This window comes from Coffea eugenioides, chromosome 6 (genome assembly GCF_003713205.1).
Source record: "Coffea eugenioides isolate CCC68of chromosome 6, Ceug_1.0, whole genome shotgun sequence".
Taxonomy (NCBI): Eukaryota; Viridiplantae; Streptophyta; class Magnoliopsida; order Gentianales; family Rubiaceae; genus Coffea; species Coffea eugenioides.
Window position 1 is genome coordinate 48,083,838 of NC_040040.1, and position 20,791 is coordinate 48,104,628.

Sequence of the window (20,791 nt, forward strand, 5' to 3'; positions counted from 1 at the left end):
TTGATTTGAAGTCTCTCCATCTTTCCCTTGAGACAAGTCCTCTCCGAATTTTGTTGATCCAATCACAGTCTCTCAATGCATGCAGTGCTGTTTCATTTCTTCTTCCACATACTTCACATTTTCTGGAAGGATGCAGATGTCTGTAATGTTTTTCAGCATTAGTGAGCAATCGTCCATGCCTCACTCTCAACAGCAGCAACTTCCATCTACTAGGGCCTTTAAAGGTTCCATATTCTTTCCCAGGCCATGTCTTTCTCCTTGTTGTTTTGCTAATTCCCATGCAAATCATAGGCTGATGATGTGATGAAATTCCCATTTGCCGCTGGACTCCAAGTGATTGTGCCTGGGTTATCCAGCTTCTTGTAGACTGCTGTTGCTCCAGTCAGACTCTGTGTATTCTGGTGCAGATATTTGCTAAGGGTACTCCAGACCCAACCCAATCTGGAGTTAGTCCAATACTTTCCCACTTTTTTGCTTAACTCTGACCCTTGTGCTTTGCTTCTCGTGTTTTGTCCCTATGTTTTGATCGTATGTAACCTCTTTCCACGCTTTTTTTTTTTACAAGTTTTTTCCTGCAATGGCGATTGAATTGACTTGGTTGGTTACATGTTATTTTTTTCCCTATGATTTGTTCTATTCATTTGTGATTTTTCTCTCTGTCTGTTTTCTTGACCTGATTGCCGGTTTTGTTTTTCAGTATTGTTCGTCTTCATCCCAATGGGAGCTCGCTGCTCTAAATTAGGATTTTGCTGGTGGCCTTCCAACCTCATGAAACTGCCAACGTCCCTTATTCCTCTGATGTTGGTAATTCTTAAAACTCTGTTAAATGTATAAAAATGTAATCTTTGTTCCCCTTTTTTTGATGTTTTTCCTTCTGGGGTTGCAGAGAAATGTGGAGAAAATGAGAGGATGAACCTGCCAGCATTTAAAGAATGCAGTTTAGATGAGTTGAAGGTGGCGACTTCAGGATTCTCAGTTGAAAACTTTTTATCAGAACATGGAGAGAAAGCTCCCAATGTTGTCTACAATTGGCAGCTTGAAGATGACGGCTCATGGATTGCTGTCAAACGTTTCAATAAGTCGATTCTCGGCAAATTCCCGATTATTATTACTTCTTTTCAGCAAGTCCCCAGCTATAGTGTTTCACAAATGTGATATTATCTTATTTATGTACGTGCCTTGATATCAGCCATTGTACTTAGTTAGCCATGAGTATGGTAGATGTTATGCAGATTTAAGATTTGTTGTATGCAATTTGTAGGTTGATTAAGTGAGGAAACTTATTGTAGGCTGATGTGAATTGAAACCTTGATTATACTGTTGTTATACCTTTGTTTAAGGTCACATGGGATGAAGTATCTTGCTTCTACCAATAATATAAAGTCAATTTCATGTTTTTTTTTCTTGCTCACTTTGGCTCTTACTATTTTGCATTTTCCTGCTTACAGACTTGCTAAGTCTCCTCCTTCACTCTTCTTTTCTTTTCTTTTCTTTTTTTGTTTTCTAATGTTGAAAATGATCTGAGAGCATGAAAAGATAGCAAAATTGAACCCCTGATGATGCTTATAAGTTTTAAGTAGCAACATCATTAGGAAACTAATGGATCTCTTAATTAAATCATAATGCAACCTAACCTTGAAATTGCAATTGTAGATTGCAACCTGGATGAAGTCCTCTAAATTGCAAGTGTGGATTGCAACCTGGTTCTTTAATGAGAATAACACTTACTATTTTTTTTAGATGATTACATATTTAGATGAAAGTTTGCTCTAATTTTGGTTCAATATTTTATTTTGGTTCATATTTACATGTTTGGATTGTGTTTTATTTGGAATATTTTTACTGTAGCATTTTTTGTGATGTGATGTGTGTGAGATAAAAAGGTAATTGGGAAGATAAAAAGGTGTATTGGAAATTGTAATGATGATGTAAGCAGATAAAATTGGAGAAATAAAACACAATCCAAACAAACAAAACAAACAAATTTCATTAATGATCCATTTTGAATTAGTACAAATTATTTTACTAAACTGGGCGTCTCCGTCCTTTATCCCATCCTGGTTATTATAAGAAAATGCCACAACTTGCTAGTGACGTATGGGCCCTGATGAGCGTCAACTTCGTTCCGCGATCTGTATAGCATCTGATGCGGGGTCCTGATTAGGTGAAAGTGCAAGAGATTAATCTTCTTCACGAACTGTTGAACAATTTGAGCTTTTCGAACCTATTGAACCCTTCCTTGGTCGCTGTTGTTTGCTTCCTCGTTAGGCCCTTTTCTCACGTCGACCATTGACTTTGAACTTTGGAGTCTTCGAGTGTGTGTGTGCGTGTATATATATACATATATATATATAGTATTAGTTTCCTAAACAGAAGATAAATAAAATAGATGTAGTAGTAAGAAACTGAGAATCGGGGAACGGGATCGATCCAGAAGATATAGCAGTTTTCTCCTGTACAAAACTACAACTGGCAATAATGGAAGCTCAAACTTCTCCCTCCCCTCCTTTTTCTGCGGAAGGTTTGGGGCCTCGTGAACTATCATACTCCCATTCAATTAACGATTATTATCACCAGTGGGTTTTCTGGAGCACATGCGGCAATGACGAAGGACGCTGCGGGAAGCCTCATCATCTCTCAGCCAGTAAGTATGTATGGAGTTCTTTCATATATAATCTCTCTTATATAATATGTATGTGGATATTTTGTTGGACTAATTATCCTATGAGAGATTAATAAATTTGTTGGACTATTGAGGTAACTAATTATATGGATGTTAGAAAGATACAAAGGCTTGGGCCATCCAATTGGAGGGCGGCGGCGCTTAAAGCTCTTAAATTAATCTTTGGGAAAATTATACGTCATCAGATGTGTAGATTGAGGTTGGACGGCTCTGTAAAAGTATAATTTGGAATTTTTGTAAACTGCAATTTGCTCATAGTTTATGATGGATCATCATGAGTACATACACACATAACTTCCTTTCTTTGACTTGTTTGGTCCATCAGTAGAGTACTCTGCAATTAATAAATAAATAAATAAATGATACAATAGTACTAATATATAGTAGCAAGCACCCTTTAATATTTTTTATTACTGATTTTCCTATTTGCAGCTGCTGACGGTGCCGTGATTAAGGACCAGATCATACGTCTTCTACAACTTGTTACGAAAACAATGGGGTGGTGGCCGTGTCTAGTTCAGTTTTGGGGTTTAGTGAGGAATGGGGACAAAACGTATTTGACAACTCGTGACCAGCCTTTTGCTCTCCATTACTACTTCAATGGTTCAATCGTCGAGCAACTATGTGAATATAGGAAGCACTGTTATCATCTATTACCCGTAGATGAAGATGATGATGATGATAAGATTGGTCCCCCTGGTCGGGTGTTCCGCAGTGGGTTGCCTGAATATGCAGAGGATGTGGCAGATTACAGTATTAGAGAGTATCCTCAACGTGATTATGCGGTCAACCGTGTCGAGGAATACTGGGCGTTGCCAATCTATCATCATCCTACTCGACACCTCCCCATTGGTGTACTCGAAATTGTATCACCATCTGATTTTATCGGATTACCTCGATATCGGGTTCTGGAGAAGCTTCAGGTTGGACTTTTCTCTTGTGAAGTTGCTTAGTTACTTCTTTCCTATTGCTGACAAGGACCTGGGGGTGGTGTTGTTTATCATTTATGAGTTAAATAATTATTAGTATAATTTTTATCAATAAATTAGATGATATATATGAAATAGGTGCAGACTCCCTCCCTTATATAAAAAAGAGGAACTTAGAGGACGAAGCCCAGGCCGTAAATAATTAGCATCTGTTATCAAAAAAAAAAAAAAAAGGAGCCAATCTGATTCTAGTTGACATCATTTCATTTGTGTTTCTCTTTCGGATAATTACTCCCCCACCGACCAGAAATTTGATGAGAGTTACAAACTACATGTCTCGGCTTTACGGTCACTTCAGAGCATGCTTACTGTGATGACTGATAAAAAATAACTAATTAATTTATTATTTGAACTATGTTAATTTATAGCATAACCAACCATTATTGTCTCCTTGTGTGTTATATAGTGCAAGATTTGTGGTAGCATGGCACTTGATAAGAATTTCGTGCTAAATCTAACTTGAATAGGAGGGATGCTTGGCATGAATTTTGTATGTCTCCATGTCCTTTACAAATTTGGGGATAACTCGTGGCATCCAATTGTTAGGTTGGGGATAATTATGGTGACGGTCACCCTAATATTAATCTTCTCTTTTTAAGTTATTTTTTAAGTGACAAAAAAGTTGTTTCTAAAAAGTCTATGGTGTTTCAAGGAGGTTTTGGCTTTTCAGAACTTCTATACCATAATTAGTAGAGTAAACATACAAAGAGCTTGTCTTATTGGGATTTTTTTTTCGTTTTTTTTGTGGGTGCAAATCCATTGTTGTCAAACAGCTTTTAAAAGCCGAAACAAACACTTTGAAACTTGTAAATAACAATTTAATTTATTTACGGTGCATATATAATGTGTTTGCAGAATCTACCACGGGAGGTGAATCTGACGACTACTTGTGTAAGCCTCCCTGCAGAAGTAAATTCATGTGAGTACCTCTTAAGTATTTTTTTTTCCTCCTTTTATACTACATAATCTTGGCTGAAGCTTTAGGCTATTCCTTCCATGCTAATACTTTTAAGCCATTCATCTACAGGTCAAGATGGAGAAATTGCTATAATTGACCAAGCATTGAGCAAGGTGAGGCAAATAAGTGGACTGGGCTATGCTGAAAGTTGGACTACTTCTAGAGAAATACTCAGTTCTCGTGAAGGTGTAGATTTTATTCGGAAGGGACAAGGGGTAGTTGGGAGAGCATTCTCATCCAAAAGTGCATGCTTTTGTGGGGATATAAGCCAATTAAGCATAACAGACTACCCCTTGGTAGTCCAGGCACGACCCTGTGAGCACTCTGCCTGTTTTGCAGTTTGTTTGCAGAGCTCTTGCCCGAACAAGTGCATTTACGTATTGGAGTTCTTTTTACCTATGTATGGAGAAGTTGAAGATGAAGCAGACTATGGGGATCCTAGGACATTGTTGAACAGGATAATGGGGACATTGAAAGAACACCTCCAAAGTTCTTTTAAGATTGCTTCAGGACAAGAATTGGGGCAGAAATTGACTGTTGAGGTTATAAAGGTCTCTCCAGAGGATGAATTTGATTCTTTTGAAATCTGCAGTACTACTGGTATCGAATCTCAACCTAGGCTTGAAGAAGTACAAGGAGGAGACGGAATGATGCATCTCGATCTCTCATCTCAACAAGTTGATGCTGCAAATGGTTCTATGAATGGTATCCATGAACAGCAGAATGGAAGTGTTGGATCTACACCTAGGCTTGCAAAAGCACAAGGAGGAGAAGGAATGATGCAAGTTGATTTCTCATCTCAGCAAGTTGATACTGCAAATGCTTATATAAATGGTGTCCATGCACAGCAGAGTGGGATTGTTGGATCTCCACCTAGACCAGAGCACGAGCAGGGCTTTGTCAACATATCATATCAAGAATTAAATCTTGCAGGATTTGATGTTGCGCACAATTCTATGAATGGTGTTTATGAACGGCAACATGGAATTGTTAGATCTTCAACTGGACAGGAGCTCGTGCAAAACGTGGTCAGCATAGCGGATTATGAACCAATTGTGGAAGATCCTGAAAGAGATGATGCTAGTATAGAACAGAGGAACAATGAAGTGACTAATTTAAAAGTGCAAAAGCCTAGTAGTACTTTAAAAATCGAACTTGGAATTACTCGTGAGGTTCTTGAACAAAATTCCAAGAGGAAACTTGTAGATGCTGCAAAACATATTGGAGGTAATTCTTAACTGTAGCACTTCTCTAGATCAGAATTGAATTCAAATGTTGTAAAGGCTTTTTCCTTAACTGAAGTTTTCCTTTCTGAAATCTGCAGTTAGTCGATCTACATTGAAGCGTATATGTAGGGAATACGGTATTCACAGATGGCCCCCTCGTAAAGCAAGGAAGGTTAATCAAGCATTTGCTGAACAGAAAATTGTTCAACCTTCTACTGAAGATGCTCATGAACCCCACCAATCAGGTCCAGCAAGGCTAGAAGATGATAATGGCATGTGGGTGAAGGCAGAATATCAAGGGTTCATGATAAAGTTCAGGCTTCCATTTTCTGCCCGTAAAATCGATTTGGAGGGGAAGGTAGCACAGCGACTGAATCTACCTGTGGGAAGTTTTAAAATTGAGTATCAGGATGAAGATGATGATCGGATACGGATAACCTGTGATGAAGATCTGAGAACGTCTATGAGCACATTAAGCTCATTAGGTAGGACTACAATCAAAATGTATATTGTTGAAGACAGTCCAAATAGGAGAGATGAATAGATTTTTAAGAATTATATACTGAACAGTCCAAATAGGAGAGGAATGGAGAGTTAGGAGATCGGAAGGGAGCACTGCACTATTGATATCAGTAGTATACTTTTTTTGTATCCATATTAAATATTGCTGCACTACATGGCCATATTAAAGAGTATGCTGAACTTTGGATATATAGCCAAGTTAATATGATTTGCAACGTTAGCTCAATTTCTTAAATACAATATTTTATTTTATTTTATTTTAGAATGATAACAACGTTGTCAAATTGGGATATTTCAATTCGGTGGCTAAATCAAGTTGATTATCAAACAAATAAAACTTTCGCTAGCTTAAGATTTTGAGCCTTCAAGTTTAAGATTTCCACTTCCAATTTTATTATCGGCCTTAAGGCTCAGTAGCAACTGGCAAGTTTTGGGCTTTATGGTCAAAGGTGGGGGTCCAGCAAGGAGCTTAAGTGGGTTGTTGGTAGTTGGGTGTCTAATATGTGGGGGGGGGGGGGGAAATGTGACAAAAAATGGGAAAGCCATTAGCAAACGATTAAGGAAACAAAATTCTTGTCATCGGATTGTAGTTCTTTATGCACCAACAACCCCCAAAAAAAAAAAAAAAAAAAAAGGAAGAAGGAGGTTGGCGCATCCAAAAAAACATACGCTCAAATTGTGAACTTTTACATTTAAGTATTCAGAACCCTTTTTTTCTTTTTAGTTTATCTAAAAGGAGCCCAATTCCGCTAGTTAAGATTGCCTCCAAATATGAAGATTTTGGCAAAGCTGAAGACAAATGTTATTGTAAGTACTAATTATCTTATTAAATGGCTACTATCAAGGTAAGGTTATATGAGACAATAACCTGTAGTTGGCAGAAAGGGGGAACAAGAATAACAGAATACTAGCAGACTACAAACAAGTTATCTATTAATTAATGGTCATCTATTATATTCATTTTCATTCTTTTCACCAGTCTAGCAAGTTATCTCCACAGCTTATATGCCGTTGACAATGATGGGTACAAAGCAGATGCAGAATTACTAGTCTAGAAGTCTATGCACGTTATTGTCCTCTTCTATATTCAGCAGTTGCTAATGGAAGACCAAAAATTGTGCATGGAGCAAAGAAAGGAAAAAATGTGTAATAAATTAAAGCATCTGCTGCACATTCTTGTCTCAAGGGAAATTTTTTTTAAAAAAAATGGAATTTAATCAAGAAATTAGTTGTTTTGGGTCCCAAAGCCCCAAAACTCGTGGTTATGACTTATGACTGGTTGTTGTGTATGGATCCAGATTTAGATGCCTTCAATTCGGAGATTTTTTTCCCCATTCATTGATCATTGGTTAGCAATCACTAGTCACTTCTTCACATACGTGCTCAATTACAAGAATGAAAAGGACGATACATCCTTGTTTTTTTTTTTTCCACAAACGTTAACTGTTATATATATATATATGATAAACCCTTGATAGTACAAGAATTAATTACAAAAAGGGGCTACTACCCTCATTTGCTTCCTCACTAAATCCATCAGCCAAACTGGGAAGTCTTGTTCCCATTCAATATCATCCACTAGCTGTACAACAAATTTAGCTAGAGCATGGCTGATTTCATTCTCTGTTCTAGGTATAAACACAAAACTACACCTTTCAAAATGTGTTGTCAAATCCTGCACATCTTCCAGAATAGTTGCAATGTTAACAACATACTCATTGCCTCTAGGTATCTGGTCTAAAACTGATTTGCTAGCGGAATGGATTTTAATTTTAGTCCATCCTACCTGCTTAGCCATCAGCATTGCATTTCTAATTGCCAAAGCTTCTTCTTTCATTGGTTCCCCCTTATATTGATTGACTATTGCCTTTGCTTTCATGAGCATTCCGTTCCACTTTCTTGCAACAATTCCTTGTCCCGTCCTTATCATCCTTGCTGATATCGCAGCATCCGTGAACAGGCAAACGTCATCGTCCCTTGCTGCTTGTCTTCTTGTTTGATGCTCCCTGATGTTGTCCGTAGCACTCTGCTCTATTTCTTCCACCCTTGCTTGCTCATATTCCAACCATTCCACTTGTGCCTTTGAGACAATATTCGGTGGGTTCTGGAATTCATTGTCAAAAACTCTTCTGTTGCGAGCTTTCTAGATTTGCCAAAACAGGTTGATGGTGAGGCTCACTCGCTCAGGTCCACAGTCCTTTGAAGTAGATTTAGTGGCTTCCTCCCACCATAACCACAGATTGTGTTGTTTATCCACTAATCCATCCCACCTTACCGGTGCCAATTTCCAAACATCCATCGCATTCACACAAAAAAAGAGTAAATGTTCTATGGTTTCCATGCCTTCACCACAACAGCTACATCTCCCCTCTCCTCGTCCAATCCTTTTGAAAATTACTTCATTTGTTGGTAAACAATTATGCAAGCATTTCCACATGAAATGTTTCAGCTTGGCCTTTACCTTTTGATGCCACAGATTCTTCCACACCGTGCGTTTTCTAACTTCCCAACTTGTCTCAGCATTGTGTGTTCGATTTCTACTGATCTGATTTTCCTCCTGCCTTGCCATTGCATATCCTGTTTTCACCGTATATGCTCTAGTCTTTGAAAATTTCCAGATCAGTTTGTCCTTTCTCCTTCCTATGCTGGTGGGAATGAGCTCAGCCTCTTTGTTTCCAAACCATGTCTGCAAAATTTCTGTTTTCCATCTCCCATCTTCAATCAACTCACTCACCCAAGTGAGGTTGCACCCCTCAGGTTTTGCAGTTTCCACCTTACCATCTTCGGACCCTATTAACCATTTATCATTCCAGATACTTACTGTTCTTCCATCACCTATCCTTTTCCATAATCCATCAAACAACAATTTTTTTGCACTATGTATACTTTTCCAGCTCCATGAAGCGGAGCCAGGAGGACTTTTGTTCATCCAATTGGGATCCTTCATGTATTTCGCCTTCATCACCTTGCTTACTAACAAATTTGGAGCAGTTAGAAATCTCCAAATTTGTTTTGCAAGCAAGGCAGTGTTAAAGGCTTCTAGGTCCCTGAATCCAATACCTCCTCTTCCCTTTACTTCTGAGAGTTTCTTCCAGCTTGCCCAATGAATACTTGCCTCTCTTTCTCCTTTACCCCACCAAAACTTTGCAATTTTCCTAGTAATATCTCTACATAATCCCTTTGGGAGCCTGAAGCATGCCATTACATATGTTGGCATGGCCATTGTCACCGCCTTTATCAGTACATCCTTGTGTGTGTACATTTTCTAGGAGCTATGCTAACTACATTTGTGTACGATGTGCTGATACTCTTTGTGGCAGAAAATTTAAAATTTTCGCTAGCATTTTTGTCAAAGGATGTAAACTCCAAATGTTAAAGATTCATAATTGGCTTAAACAAGCTTTTTTGTCATCATACAAGAATTGAAGTGCTTAGAATTGGAGCTTTTCAGAAAGGAAATTATACAATTCACAGCGTACTATTTTTGAATTGTTGGAATACGTAGGGTTTCAAAATAGAGCGATACTTTCTTTTGCCATTGAAAAAACAGTTCTAAAACAACCATTAAATGAGACAGAATAACTAAATAATAAAGGAAAATACTAGAGAAAATGCATTACAGGAAAACAAACAATATAAAAAATCGATCTCTTCTGGTAATTTTTCGTTAGATTTTTTACCGGACAAAAGGTATACAAGAAAATTGGTAAAATTGTTCCTTGAGTGTTTGTTATCCCACCTTGTATACTTCATTGTTTAGAAAAAAAATGAAAACAAAGATAAAAACAAGGAAGAGAAACACATAGCTGAAACTGCCAAAAAAATTTTGTTCTTCAAGTTATTAATTTAGTCCTCAAATTTAGAAGGACGCATTTTGTTCCAGGTCATGATATGGATATATGCCAAATTAGTCCTCATGCCTGTATCTCACCTGGCAGGCCAGGGGAATCACACCCGTCTCAAGTCTCAACTCACAAATCGCTAGAAACGGTTAATGGCACAAATGAACCAACCTCCTCTAGAGAAGTTGGCTACCAAATTTTATGAGGTAGAACGTTAAGAATTCAAATCTTACCTTCCATCAAAAAGTTGTTACTTAATGTGGTTTCTCTAAAATCCATATGACTGCTTAATGCACCCGTATGATTCGATGATGGTTCAATTCCCGTCGATTCCCCATGACTCTATTGGGTCATGTCCCTAGTATATGTTCGATTAGGACTAGGAGTAGAAGTAGATGTAGATGGTGACAATAGACAAAAAAAAAAAAAAAAAAAGTTAATGGCACAAATGGATCGAATTGATGTAATTTAGACCTTTTGTTTTTTGCTTGAGGATTTTACCTTATTAACCCATGCTGGACCAAAATAACATGGTTTGATCTATACAGAATCGGACAGGTATGGTTGAGTTAGATACAATTAGGTACAGTTGTTATATTTCATTCACAACTTAGTGTACATTTAAAGATGTGATTGCATTTATATATTGAATTAGTGTATAAGAATAAATTTTGTCAGAACAATAAAATAATATAAGAGGACCCATATTATGCAAAAAATACAGCAACTGGACAATTGCATTAAAAGTCTAATCACACTTACCCCTATCCTATGTATATCATGAACAACTAATGACGGTTACAAAACCCTCATCCATTTCAATTCTCATTTGCAGTCTTTCTGTTATTATTTCAGTTCCTCAAAAACTTGAATTCTTTTTTTCTTCTTCTTTTTTTAAGTGCAAGTGAGGCTCTCAAATTTGAGATCTCTTACTTATACTCTCTTCCATATCACCTAATCCATTCCTCCCCTGAACTCTTATTTTCAATTATTCTGTTATTTCAATCCCTCAAAAATTTTGTATGATCTTTTAAGATAGAAATATGAGTCTGTCTCTTTTAAGAACCAAACATTTTTATAGAATTAATACTGTTTACTTATATATGCAAAGCATTATTATAGCAATTCTCCAAAAAAAAAAAAAAAAGAGGTTATAATCTAGTCAAATTAGTCTTACTGAGTCCCTGTTTATTTACAAATAGATGGAGAAATAATGACGCATGCTTTTGGTTGCTTTTGGCCGAGTAAAAGTACGGACTCCACATATAAAAGTAAAATCTTGTGAAGAAGGCAAATATTATTAATACTGTGATTTACAATGCAGGGCCATTTTTAGTGATTCCTTTGTGGCTTTCTAATCACATTTTAATATTGAATAATAGTAGGAACATATTATAAGTATCAAAATTACAACATTTAGTTCAATTGACCCGCATGTTAAGAATTGTTTCCAGTCAAATCATCGTCATGCCAAATGCGAAAAGCAAAATTCGCCAATTAGGTTCCCAATTAATTATCCTTGGGTGAGTGATGGGGATTGATGGAAATACAGGAGCCCACTTGCATTATGAAAAAGTTTTATTTATCTCGCCTTTTCTCTTTTTTGGTCAAGATAACAGCCTGGAAGAGCTCTCTCTCTTTTTTTTTTTAATTACTATCAGTTTTCAATATTTATTTCTTTATTCCTTGTTTATTTTTATTACTCCATCATCTCTTTCAGTCTTCTACAGGCTTTTACCCACTTTTAAGTTTGACACACGCCTTTAAAAAAAAAAAAAAAAGTTTGAACACAAAACTTTGCCTCGGTTAACAAAAGGAATTTACTAGAGAAAAAAATTTTTTTTTACCAAATCAGTTGGAAATTTCTGGAAATATTGGATTTATTGAACCTCAGGAAAACTTAATACAAATTGGTAATTATCTTGTAATATTAAGATTTCACCTCTTAAAAATGTACTCCTTATATCCGACCGGCAATATCATCTTTTTTGGATGTTATACAAAAAGAATCACTCTTCGAAAATTAACGCAAATATAAATTTCAATGTGCCATTATATATATATATATATATATATATATATCTTCCACCTCATAATTGGATACTTTTTTTAGCTATATAAAATGCCTATCCAATGATCATTTGGTTCTTAGCTCAAATTATAAAAAAAAAACGCGAGAAATCCCTTCAATTTTCCTCAAAAATTTCCTGCTAACATAATAATTTTTTGAGTTAAAAACAAAATGGTATACTAAAACGGGCTGGGGCTATATTTACATCTGAGGGACTAAACGAAAATGTTTTGACTTATTAAAACCGTGTTTCTTGTCTTAATGTCCAACCAAATAAAACGGGGTTGCCAAGGAAAAAAAAAAAGAATTAAAACAAATGAAATGGGAGAAATAGTACCTACTTTGAATTTTTTTTGAATATTTATGCATTTATTGATCCAGAAGTTATGTCAACAATCTTGTACAAATTCTACATACAGAAACAAGTTGCTTAAGAAACACACGAAATAGACCATTTCTTCCTCATAGTTGCTTGTGGAAACATGTTGAGGAAATTAATTAACAAGCTAAGTGGTATACATATCTAGGGAAGTCTTGAATTCTAATTCTCTTGTTTATTCTCCATTTTTTAAATGTCATCCTGAAACCATTACGATAAATAAATAAATAAATACAAGGTTTTTACCTTGGGAGTCAATGAATTTCAAAACAAAAATTGAAAAAGCTGCAAGCTCATAATCTCTAGTTTTTACTATTTGTAAATACACGGTCTTCAAAAACCAAAAAGAGTGCAGATTGTGAGATAATATGGCACAGCTTGAGTCATTGAATTTTTTTAAAACCAGCATTATTCAGTGCGAGCCGGGGAGGGTTGGGTTGGGTGGTACGGGGGAGGGAGTGTAAGTGAGAGGTCTCGAGTTCGAGTTCTCCTACTTATACTAAAAAAAAAAAAGATATCATTAAAAAAAAAAAAGTGCGAGCCTCTTCCCTATGTACCACTACTCTTCTTCAGTGTGTCAACCTAATGAATAAAATATGTGGTTTTGTCCGCAGTTTTTGGTGCCGTCCAAAAATTGTTATAGATTAGATTTAGTTGCCAACAACACGCTGAGTAGCCTTAGGTTTAATTTCCTTTTTGCACGTCTCCTCCTTATTCCTGAATCCTGATCATTTTGTCACGTGCAAATATATCTAATCACAATTTTTGCCCTTCCCGTATTCAGATGCTTTACTAAATTAATTACAGTTTCAATTAAAAAACCAACTCCTCAAAGTCCTTTCACTAAGTGCCTATTTAGCACATTTAAATATAAATATATAAATGTCTATCGCACATTTAAAGAATCTATAACAAGAAATTAAAACCAAACATGGGGTTGTAATTTGTCCAAAAACTATAGATGAGTGGGAACAGTAATAAGTTATGGGCACAAAGAGAATTGAACCTGTTAACAAATGTTTCTTAATGGAGTTAACAGAGAAACATTTGTTAATGGGGTTAACAAACGGAGTACAAAATCTGCGTGGAGTTTGAGAAGCCAAATGGAGTTTAACATTTGCGTGGAGTTTACGCCCACGCAAAATCTGTCAATTTCTTAATAGTGTGTTTGGATTTTCAATTATTTCACTTTATTTACACCTTATTTACACACACTGATTTGCCTGTATCATCAACACATTTTTCAATCATCTTTTTATCTCATATACATCATATCAAAAAAGTGATACAGTACTTTTTTCACAAAAATTATCTCAAATAATTTACAATCCAAAGAGTTAACAGAGAGGACAATGTGGGATAAATTTGAAAGTTTTGAATATAATGTGTTCAAAAATAAGATTGAGGCTGCAAATTGAGAAGCCATAAACAAAATTAACGGATGCAAAGTGGAATTAGAGCTTTAATTAATACTAGTGCTCAATGCACACTTAATGTGTGTGCAATAAAAAAAATACATAATACTTATGATCATATATTTTAAATAAAATTTTTATTACTGAATCTAACTTTAATCTTTTAAATATTTTCCATAAAATAATTTTATATGGATAGTTATAATATTTAAGAGCAGTTATGTTGAAAACATATACTTAAATAGTTAAAAGTAAAAGTAGTTTGATAGTTATAAGTAGTTAAAGTAAAAAAATATTTTTTATAAGGATAAATTAATAAAATGACAATAAATATTAATCCTAATATTAACACCAAATCCCTTCCTCAAGCTTTATATATATATAGTATAGATATGAGTTCTATCATCTTACTTTAGTGTTTATGGCCTATCCTTGACATCCTTTGAATACTTAATTAGGCCTTCTAGCTATACATCAACAAAGTCAAAATTCATGTAAGTTCTTTAACATTTTAAGTGGGTATATGTGTGTGTCTACAAACACACATAATATATATATTGTTCTGTCTAAGGGGTGCTCACAAGGCGATTGTTAAGATATATTTCAAATGTTATATTTTAAAAATATAAGATTAATTAAGAAAAGTACATAAATACAAGAGAGAATAGGCAAGATTAAATAGAAAAAGTACATAAATACAAGGAATGATAATAATTGTTAGTATGTATATACATATATAATAAATTAGGTGAATATTATATGTGTTAACGAGTGCATTAACCCTTAAGTTAGAAAAAAAAATTATATATATATATATGCCACCAAATATTACACTTATCTCACACTCCTCATTCAAAGTTATCTAAGTGATCAAACTAATGCTGAAGATAATATTACCAAATGGTTTGGGGAATAAACAACCAGAAAAGAAATAAACCTGATTTCAAAAACATTCCCAAACAAAAATAAAAAAAAAGTAGTGATGCAATTCTTTTTTGTTACTTTTTTCAAGATCATTAATTACCTAGACAATGACGTTTATTCCTTTTTACTACTACAATTTTCAGCATTAATTATCAAATGCATGCCTAGTAATAAATCTATGATATCATTTTCAAGAGTTGGATTAAAAGAGACGTTTGTTTGACGTTTGTTTACTACCATCAAGAGTGTACTAGATTAATGCAGCAATGATTGCGATGACCAAACCAACTTTGAAATGTACTGCTAAACAAAGCCGCCATTTGATAGATTGGTTCGACACGTGTTTCCAATCACCATATCCTATAGGCCGCCTTTTGATTCTTGATCACTCATTGTGAACAAACATTATCACAAGTGGAAAATAAGCCAAGAGATCCATCTATAATTCTGTATTGGACCCCCCGCCCTGGGGGTGGGGGAGGAGTAACAAAATGACTAAAACTGTGGGATGTCATCAAACCAATGGGAGATCAAAGTCCAGCACATTAGTAAAATGTATGTATGAATATTTATTAAAAAATATAAGAACCTTAAAGGAAGTAAAGTATGATGAAGTGTTTAGTTAGATGTAGAATATGTTTTTGTTGGAGAATATTCTTAGTAAAATAACGTCCGTAAGGACAAAGTGGTTAGCTTAATAGTTTAAAAGTTTGTTTTGAATTAAGTAAAATATTCCGACTGCGTAACCTATTAACGATTTGGTTAACGGATGCCTATTGGGATATCTTAATGTCAATTACTTGAAAAAGTGGAATTAATTTAGAAAAATGTTTAAATGCATGCGTTCACATGATAAGTTAGGTATACTTTAGACACTAATCATTTGGAAAACTGCTATTAATTTGGAAAAAAGTAAAAATGCAGGAAAAAGTGCCGGTAATGTGTGCAATCACAAAGTAAATTATGTATTATTTGAGTGTATTAACGAGTGATTAGTATTAAGGAAAATCCGACCATAATACGGGATATACAAGTGATCATATTTTAAGCATGTTATTGGGTAGGATTAATGGAAGATATATGGAAGCATTAATGTTATCTTTATTTGTATTGTTTCCTTGGATCTGATATATCTATTAATTTCAAATCTATATGTATCTGTGTTATGTTTGTTTGATGTATTTTCTGTCATTAGTGCAAATTTATTTGAATGAAATGATCTTTTCTATGAAAAAAAAAACGTGTGATCAGTATTGAGGAAAATCCGATCACTAATACAGGATACACAGAGTGATCATATCGTGAGCATGTTATTGGGTCAGATTTAAGTTAGATCCACTAAATCTAGACCTGCATACATCTGTTTATTGAAGCGCAAATTCAAACCAAACCCTTATGTGTTTGTAAGAGAACATCCAGACCTACCAAATTCTAGATACCCGTGACCTTTTCTCATGAAAGAATATGAATACCAACTAATATTCCTGACCTCAATTTAGCCAAATGAATGAAATTTTGTACCCAAAAAAAAGAAAAAAAAAACTTGTTCAATTGAGTACTATTTAAGACAAAAAATCCGAACCATTCTGTGCCTCAACAAATTGAGCACAACTACTTAGTGCTGAGCTTATTGCTAGAAATAATGCATTTTACCGACCAAATGAAGAGTGAAAGAGTGCATTGTTTGGATGCGCTCGTTATGGTTCATTCATATGAAGACATTTGCATGTGGCCGCAGAAGTCTAATTAGAAGTATCATCATCTGCAAGGACAACTTTTGTCTCCCTCTCCCTCTCTAGAAGTTAAAGCCACACTATCTTTGATTACTAAGGAAGAGAATTGTAGTAGTATTTCATTTGAAAACCATAAATCAAACAAAAGGAGGCACCGACAGAGCCAAACACTACCTACATATGTACAATGTAGGAGGTTGGTGGGTTGAATGTGATGTCCAATTTATTGTGCTAAAATTTGGAATTATAGCATTGAGTTGTGTTTGGTTATAAGAGTCCAAAAGAAAGCATTATTGGCGATAGATGTAATGTTTCAATCTTCATTTTTGCCTTGAATTGACAAAAAGCCAGGTGATCTTTTTTTTTATTAGATTTATTTGCATATTTTGAAACTAGTGAAAATATAAATTTTCTCAAATAAAAAGCTTTGAATCAGTATTTATTTTTGTTCTAGCAAAAATTTTGCCAAATCATGTGTTTGATAATTAACCAGAAGTTGAGGTTTCGTGGTGGTTCATGCCAATTATTTAGAGTTTTCTCCCCAATAAAATATATGAGAATCATTAATCACTGGTACATATACTTCGCGAAATCCTGAATTCTAATCCTCCTTTCCATTCCCTACTTCTTAAATCTTATTCCTACACCACTAGAAAATTTATTTTTTTTTAAATACATGTAAGGTTTTTACCTTGGGAGTCAATGAATTTCAAAACAAAAATTGAAAAATCTGCAAGCTCATAATCTCTAGTTTTTACTATTTGTAAATATCCGATCTTCAAAAACCAGATAGTTCAAATTGTGATATGGTGCGGCACAGTTCGAGTTATTGAATTTTTGAAAACCTGCCCTTTAAGTCCAAGCCTCTTCCCTATGTACCACTAATCTTCAGTGTGTCAACCTAATGAATAACATATGTGGTTTTGTCCGCAGTTTTTGGTGCCGTCCAAAAATTGTTATACATTAGATTTAGTTGCCAACAACACGCTGAGTAGCCTTAGATTTAATTTCCTTTTTGCACGTCTCCTCCTTGTTCCTGATCACTAGTTAAAGTGTTCAAGGGAAACAAAATTTGAAGGATTGTTTATGAGTTGAGTGTTATGTGTAAATATGTTATAAAGAGCATTTTAATGCACTACTTTGGTTAACAAAGGGAAAAAATTATATGTAAGAAAAAGCAAGTATTAACTCATAAAGAAAATAAAATAAAATAGATAGAAAAAGTGTATATTATGTTTGGTGGCAATTTCAATTGGGTTTTTCAGGTTTAACTCGTGCTAAATATTTTAAGATAATTTAAAATATTGTTAAATATTAATGTATGAATGAATAAAAGTGAAAGAGAAGAATGTGCGGTGTGTTTGGCAGCAATAATAATCTTTATCTTTGTAATAAGTCGGATTCAATTTTAAATATTTTTTTTTGTTTTTGAAATTACATCCCTTTTATTTATATGCAAAAAAATAAAGTTGAAATATCTAATAAACTTTTCAAACTGTAGATTTTTGAGAGATATGATTTAACTGGAGTATCATTTACATGATCATTTAAAGTTATATTTGACAAACTAACTCAAGTTTTAATTGAATTACAACGTTATTATCATTATTATTATTTGAATTGATATTTATTTCAACAGTTTCAATGTTCATTGCCTGAGTTTCCAATCATAAGTTACACAGTGTATATAATTCAATACTAAGCTGCTAGTAATAGTTTATTTATGAAACTTGTGAATATCTACGAAACTTAACCAGCATTTTATCAAATATTAGGCATGCTAATTATAAGTGACGTGACTAACCTAGAGTAAAGTGAAAGACAACAAAAATCTTGAGTACTGAAAGTAATGTTGCAAAAGGAAAACACGAAACATGCAAAAGAAAGTATATGATACTATAGCAAGATATAAATTCATAGATTTGCTGAAGTAAAAAGTAAGAAAAATTGTATTACCAAACATGAGAAAACAAGAAAGTGAATTCTAGCAAGTATATGAATTCTAGTAGTATTTCATTTGAAAACTATAAATCAAACAAAAGGAGGCACCGACAGAGCCAAACACTACCTACATATGTACAATGTAGGAGGTTGGTGGGTTGAATGTGATGTCCAATTTATTGTGCTAAAATTTGGAATTATAGCATTGAGTTGTGTTTGGTTATAATAGTCCAAAAGAAAGCATTATTGGCGACAGATGTAATGTTTCAATCTTCATTTTTGCCTTGTATTGAAAAAAAAAAGAAGAAGTCAGGTGATCTTTCTTTGATTAGATTTATTTGCATATTTGAAACTAGCGAAAATATAAATTTTCTCAACTAAAAAGCTTTGAATTAGTATTTATTTTTGTTCCAGCAAAAGTTTTGCCAAATCATGTGTTTGATAATTAACCAGAAGTTGAGGTTTCGTGGTGGTTCATGCCAATTATTTAGAGTTTTCTCCCCAATAAAATATATGAGAATCATTAATCACTAATGAACAAATCTCAGTGATGCTACACTTGACCAATCATATATTCTTAGTAAATCAAAATTAAATCTTGCAGAAACAAAAATGAAACTTATTAATATGCATAACAATTTTGTTGTAATTAATTAATCCTCATTAATCTTCTAAATAGTTCATCATGTGGTCCAAAGCTTGCATTTTATTCTCCATAATCAGAAGATGGTAAAAATTACCCGGCATTCTATTTTTCTTTAAAATTAATCAATGTTCATGTAAAAAAAAAAGAATTAATCTTCTATATACTGACAGTGTATACACTTTCACGATTAGATATATGATACATAATTCGAATTTGAATTGAAACTCAAATTTTACATATGTGTTGTATATCCAACTGTGATAGTGAGTGCATATAAGATTTACTCAAAAAAAAAGTGAAATATATAGATTGCCTTTAACTGAATTTGGTAAAATGATTCCTAATTATGTAACAACCATAAGATTTAGGTACAACTAATGCAAATCTCATGTCCCAACAGCATTTCAAAGCTTTATTCAGTGTTTTTCCCTACTAAGTACAAAAAAATTGGAGACATAATGATGCAAAAAAAACCTATTGCTTTGAATAGATTACACCAACTTCCTTCAAAAAAAAAAAAAAAGGATTATACCAACCCTCTTGAGTTTTATCCAACATCCATCTAATTTCCAAATATAACTCAAGTTCTTTCAATTTTTTTTTTGAAATTACAAAATTAACTAATAACAAACCAACATAAAAACAAGGCTGCTATAATTTCGCATCAAATATACCTAACTTAGTTTGATCAACTTGACGTCGGATCAAAAGCAACTTGACAAATGAATGACTAGGTAGTCAAGCGCTTTTCTAATAGTGACACAGAGACTTGAAAAAGTTTCTATGCAATTGCACAAGTGTCTAAAATTTAGAGGGCACATAATCTCCAATTTTCAATTGTTTATCTCTGCGATAATTGTTTAAGATTCCACATCAACCCTAGTCAAATTCATTTTAGTTCTGACAGAAAATCATTTTCTTTTCTTAAACGTAGAAAGTTGAGACAAGTGATTAACAGATTAATTTCATATTCATATGAGTTCCAAAACCAAAAAAAAATGACAAACAAAAACGTAACTCAATCATTTTCATGCATCATACTTTGCCCATTGGTCTTTGAGATGGAGTCTACCACACGGGTCTTCAACTTGACTTGAGGATATTCTTGGGATATTTCCTTTTTCCCCTTAGAATTGGACTTTTCTATTGATCCCATTAACCAGTAATTTCTAACCAATTTCCAATATAGTTGCCTTCTTCAGAAATTAAGAAAAATCCCACACTCCATGCTAAACCACAAAAAAAAAAGCAACAAATACCGGTGGTATTATTGGAAATAATCAATTATATAATTGAACTTAATCCTTGTGGGGTGTTCTCTATTTATACTATAATCACACTCCAAAACAAATTAACACTATAGTTATCGTAGGATTAATTATTATTTATAGTGTTCGTGTAAAGAATTTTTTACTCTAATAACTTCAAATCCATGCATTCAAACCTACTGGTATTCTGCGGT

At 34.1% G+C, this 20,791-nt stretch overlaps 1 protein-coding gene and 1 long non-coding RNA gene across 2 annotated transcripts; both read left to right on the plus strand.

Moving 5' to 3' along the window:
- Positions 1-564: 564 nt before the first annotated feature.
- LOC113776241 lies at positions 565-1,396 on the plus strand. Its single transcript, XR_003468988.1, has 3 exons — positions 565-597; positions 698-804; positions 887-1,396. It is a non-coding gene; the product is annotated as an uncharacterized LOC113776241 (long non-coding RNA).
- Positions 1,397-3,283: 1,887 nt separating this feature from the next.
- On the plus strand, positions 3,284-6,417 carry LOC113774290 (protein NLP7-like). The gene is made up of 5 exons (XM_027318842.1): positions 3,284-3,299; positions 3,347-3,606; positions 4,528-4,591; positions 4,700-5,857; positions 5,955-6,417. Exons 1-5 carry the CDS (start codon positions 3,284-3,286, stop codon positions 6,398-6,400), a joined length of 1,944 nt encoding a protein of 647 aa, XP_027174643.1. The 3' UTR covers positions 6,401-6,417.
- The last annotated feature ends 14,374 nt before the right edge of the window (positions 6,418-20,791 follow it).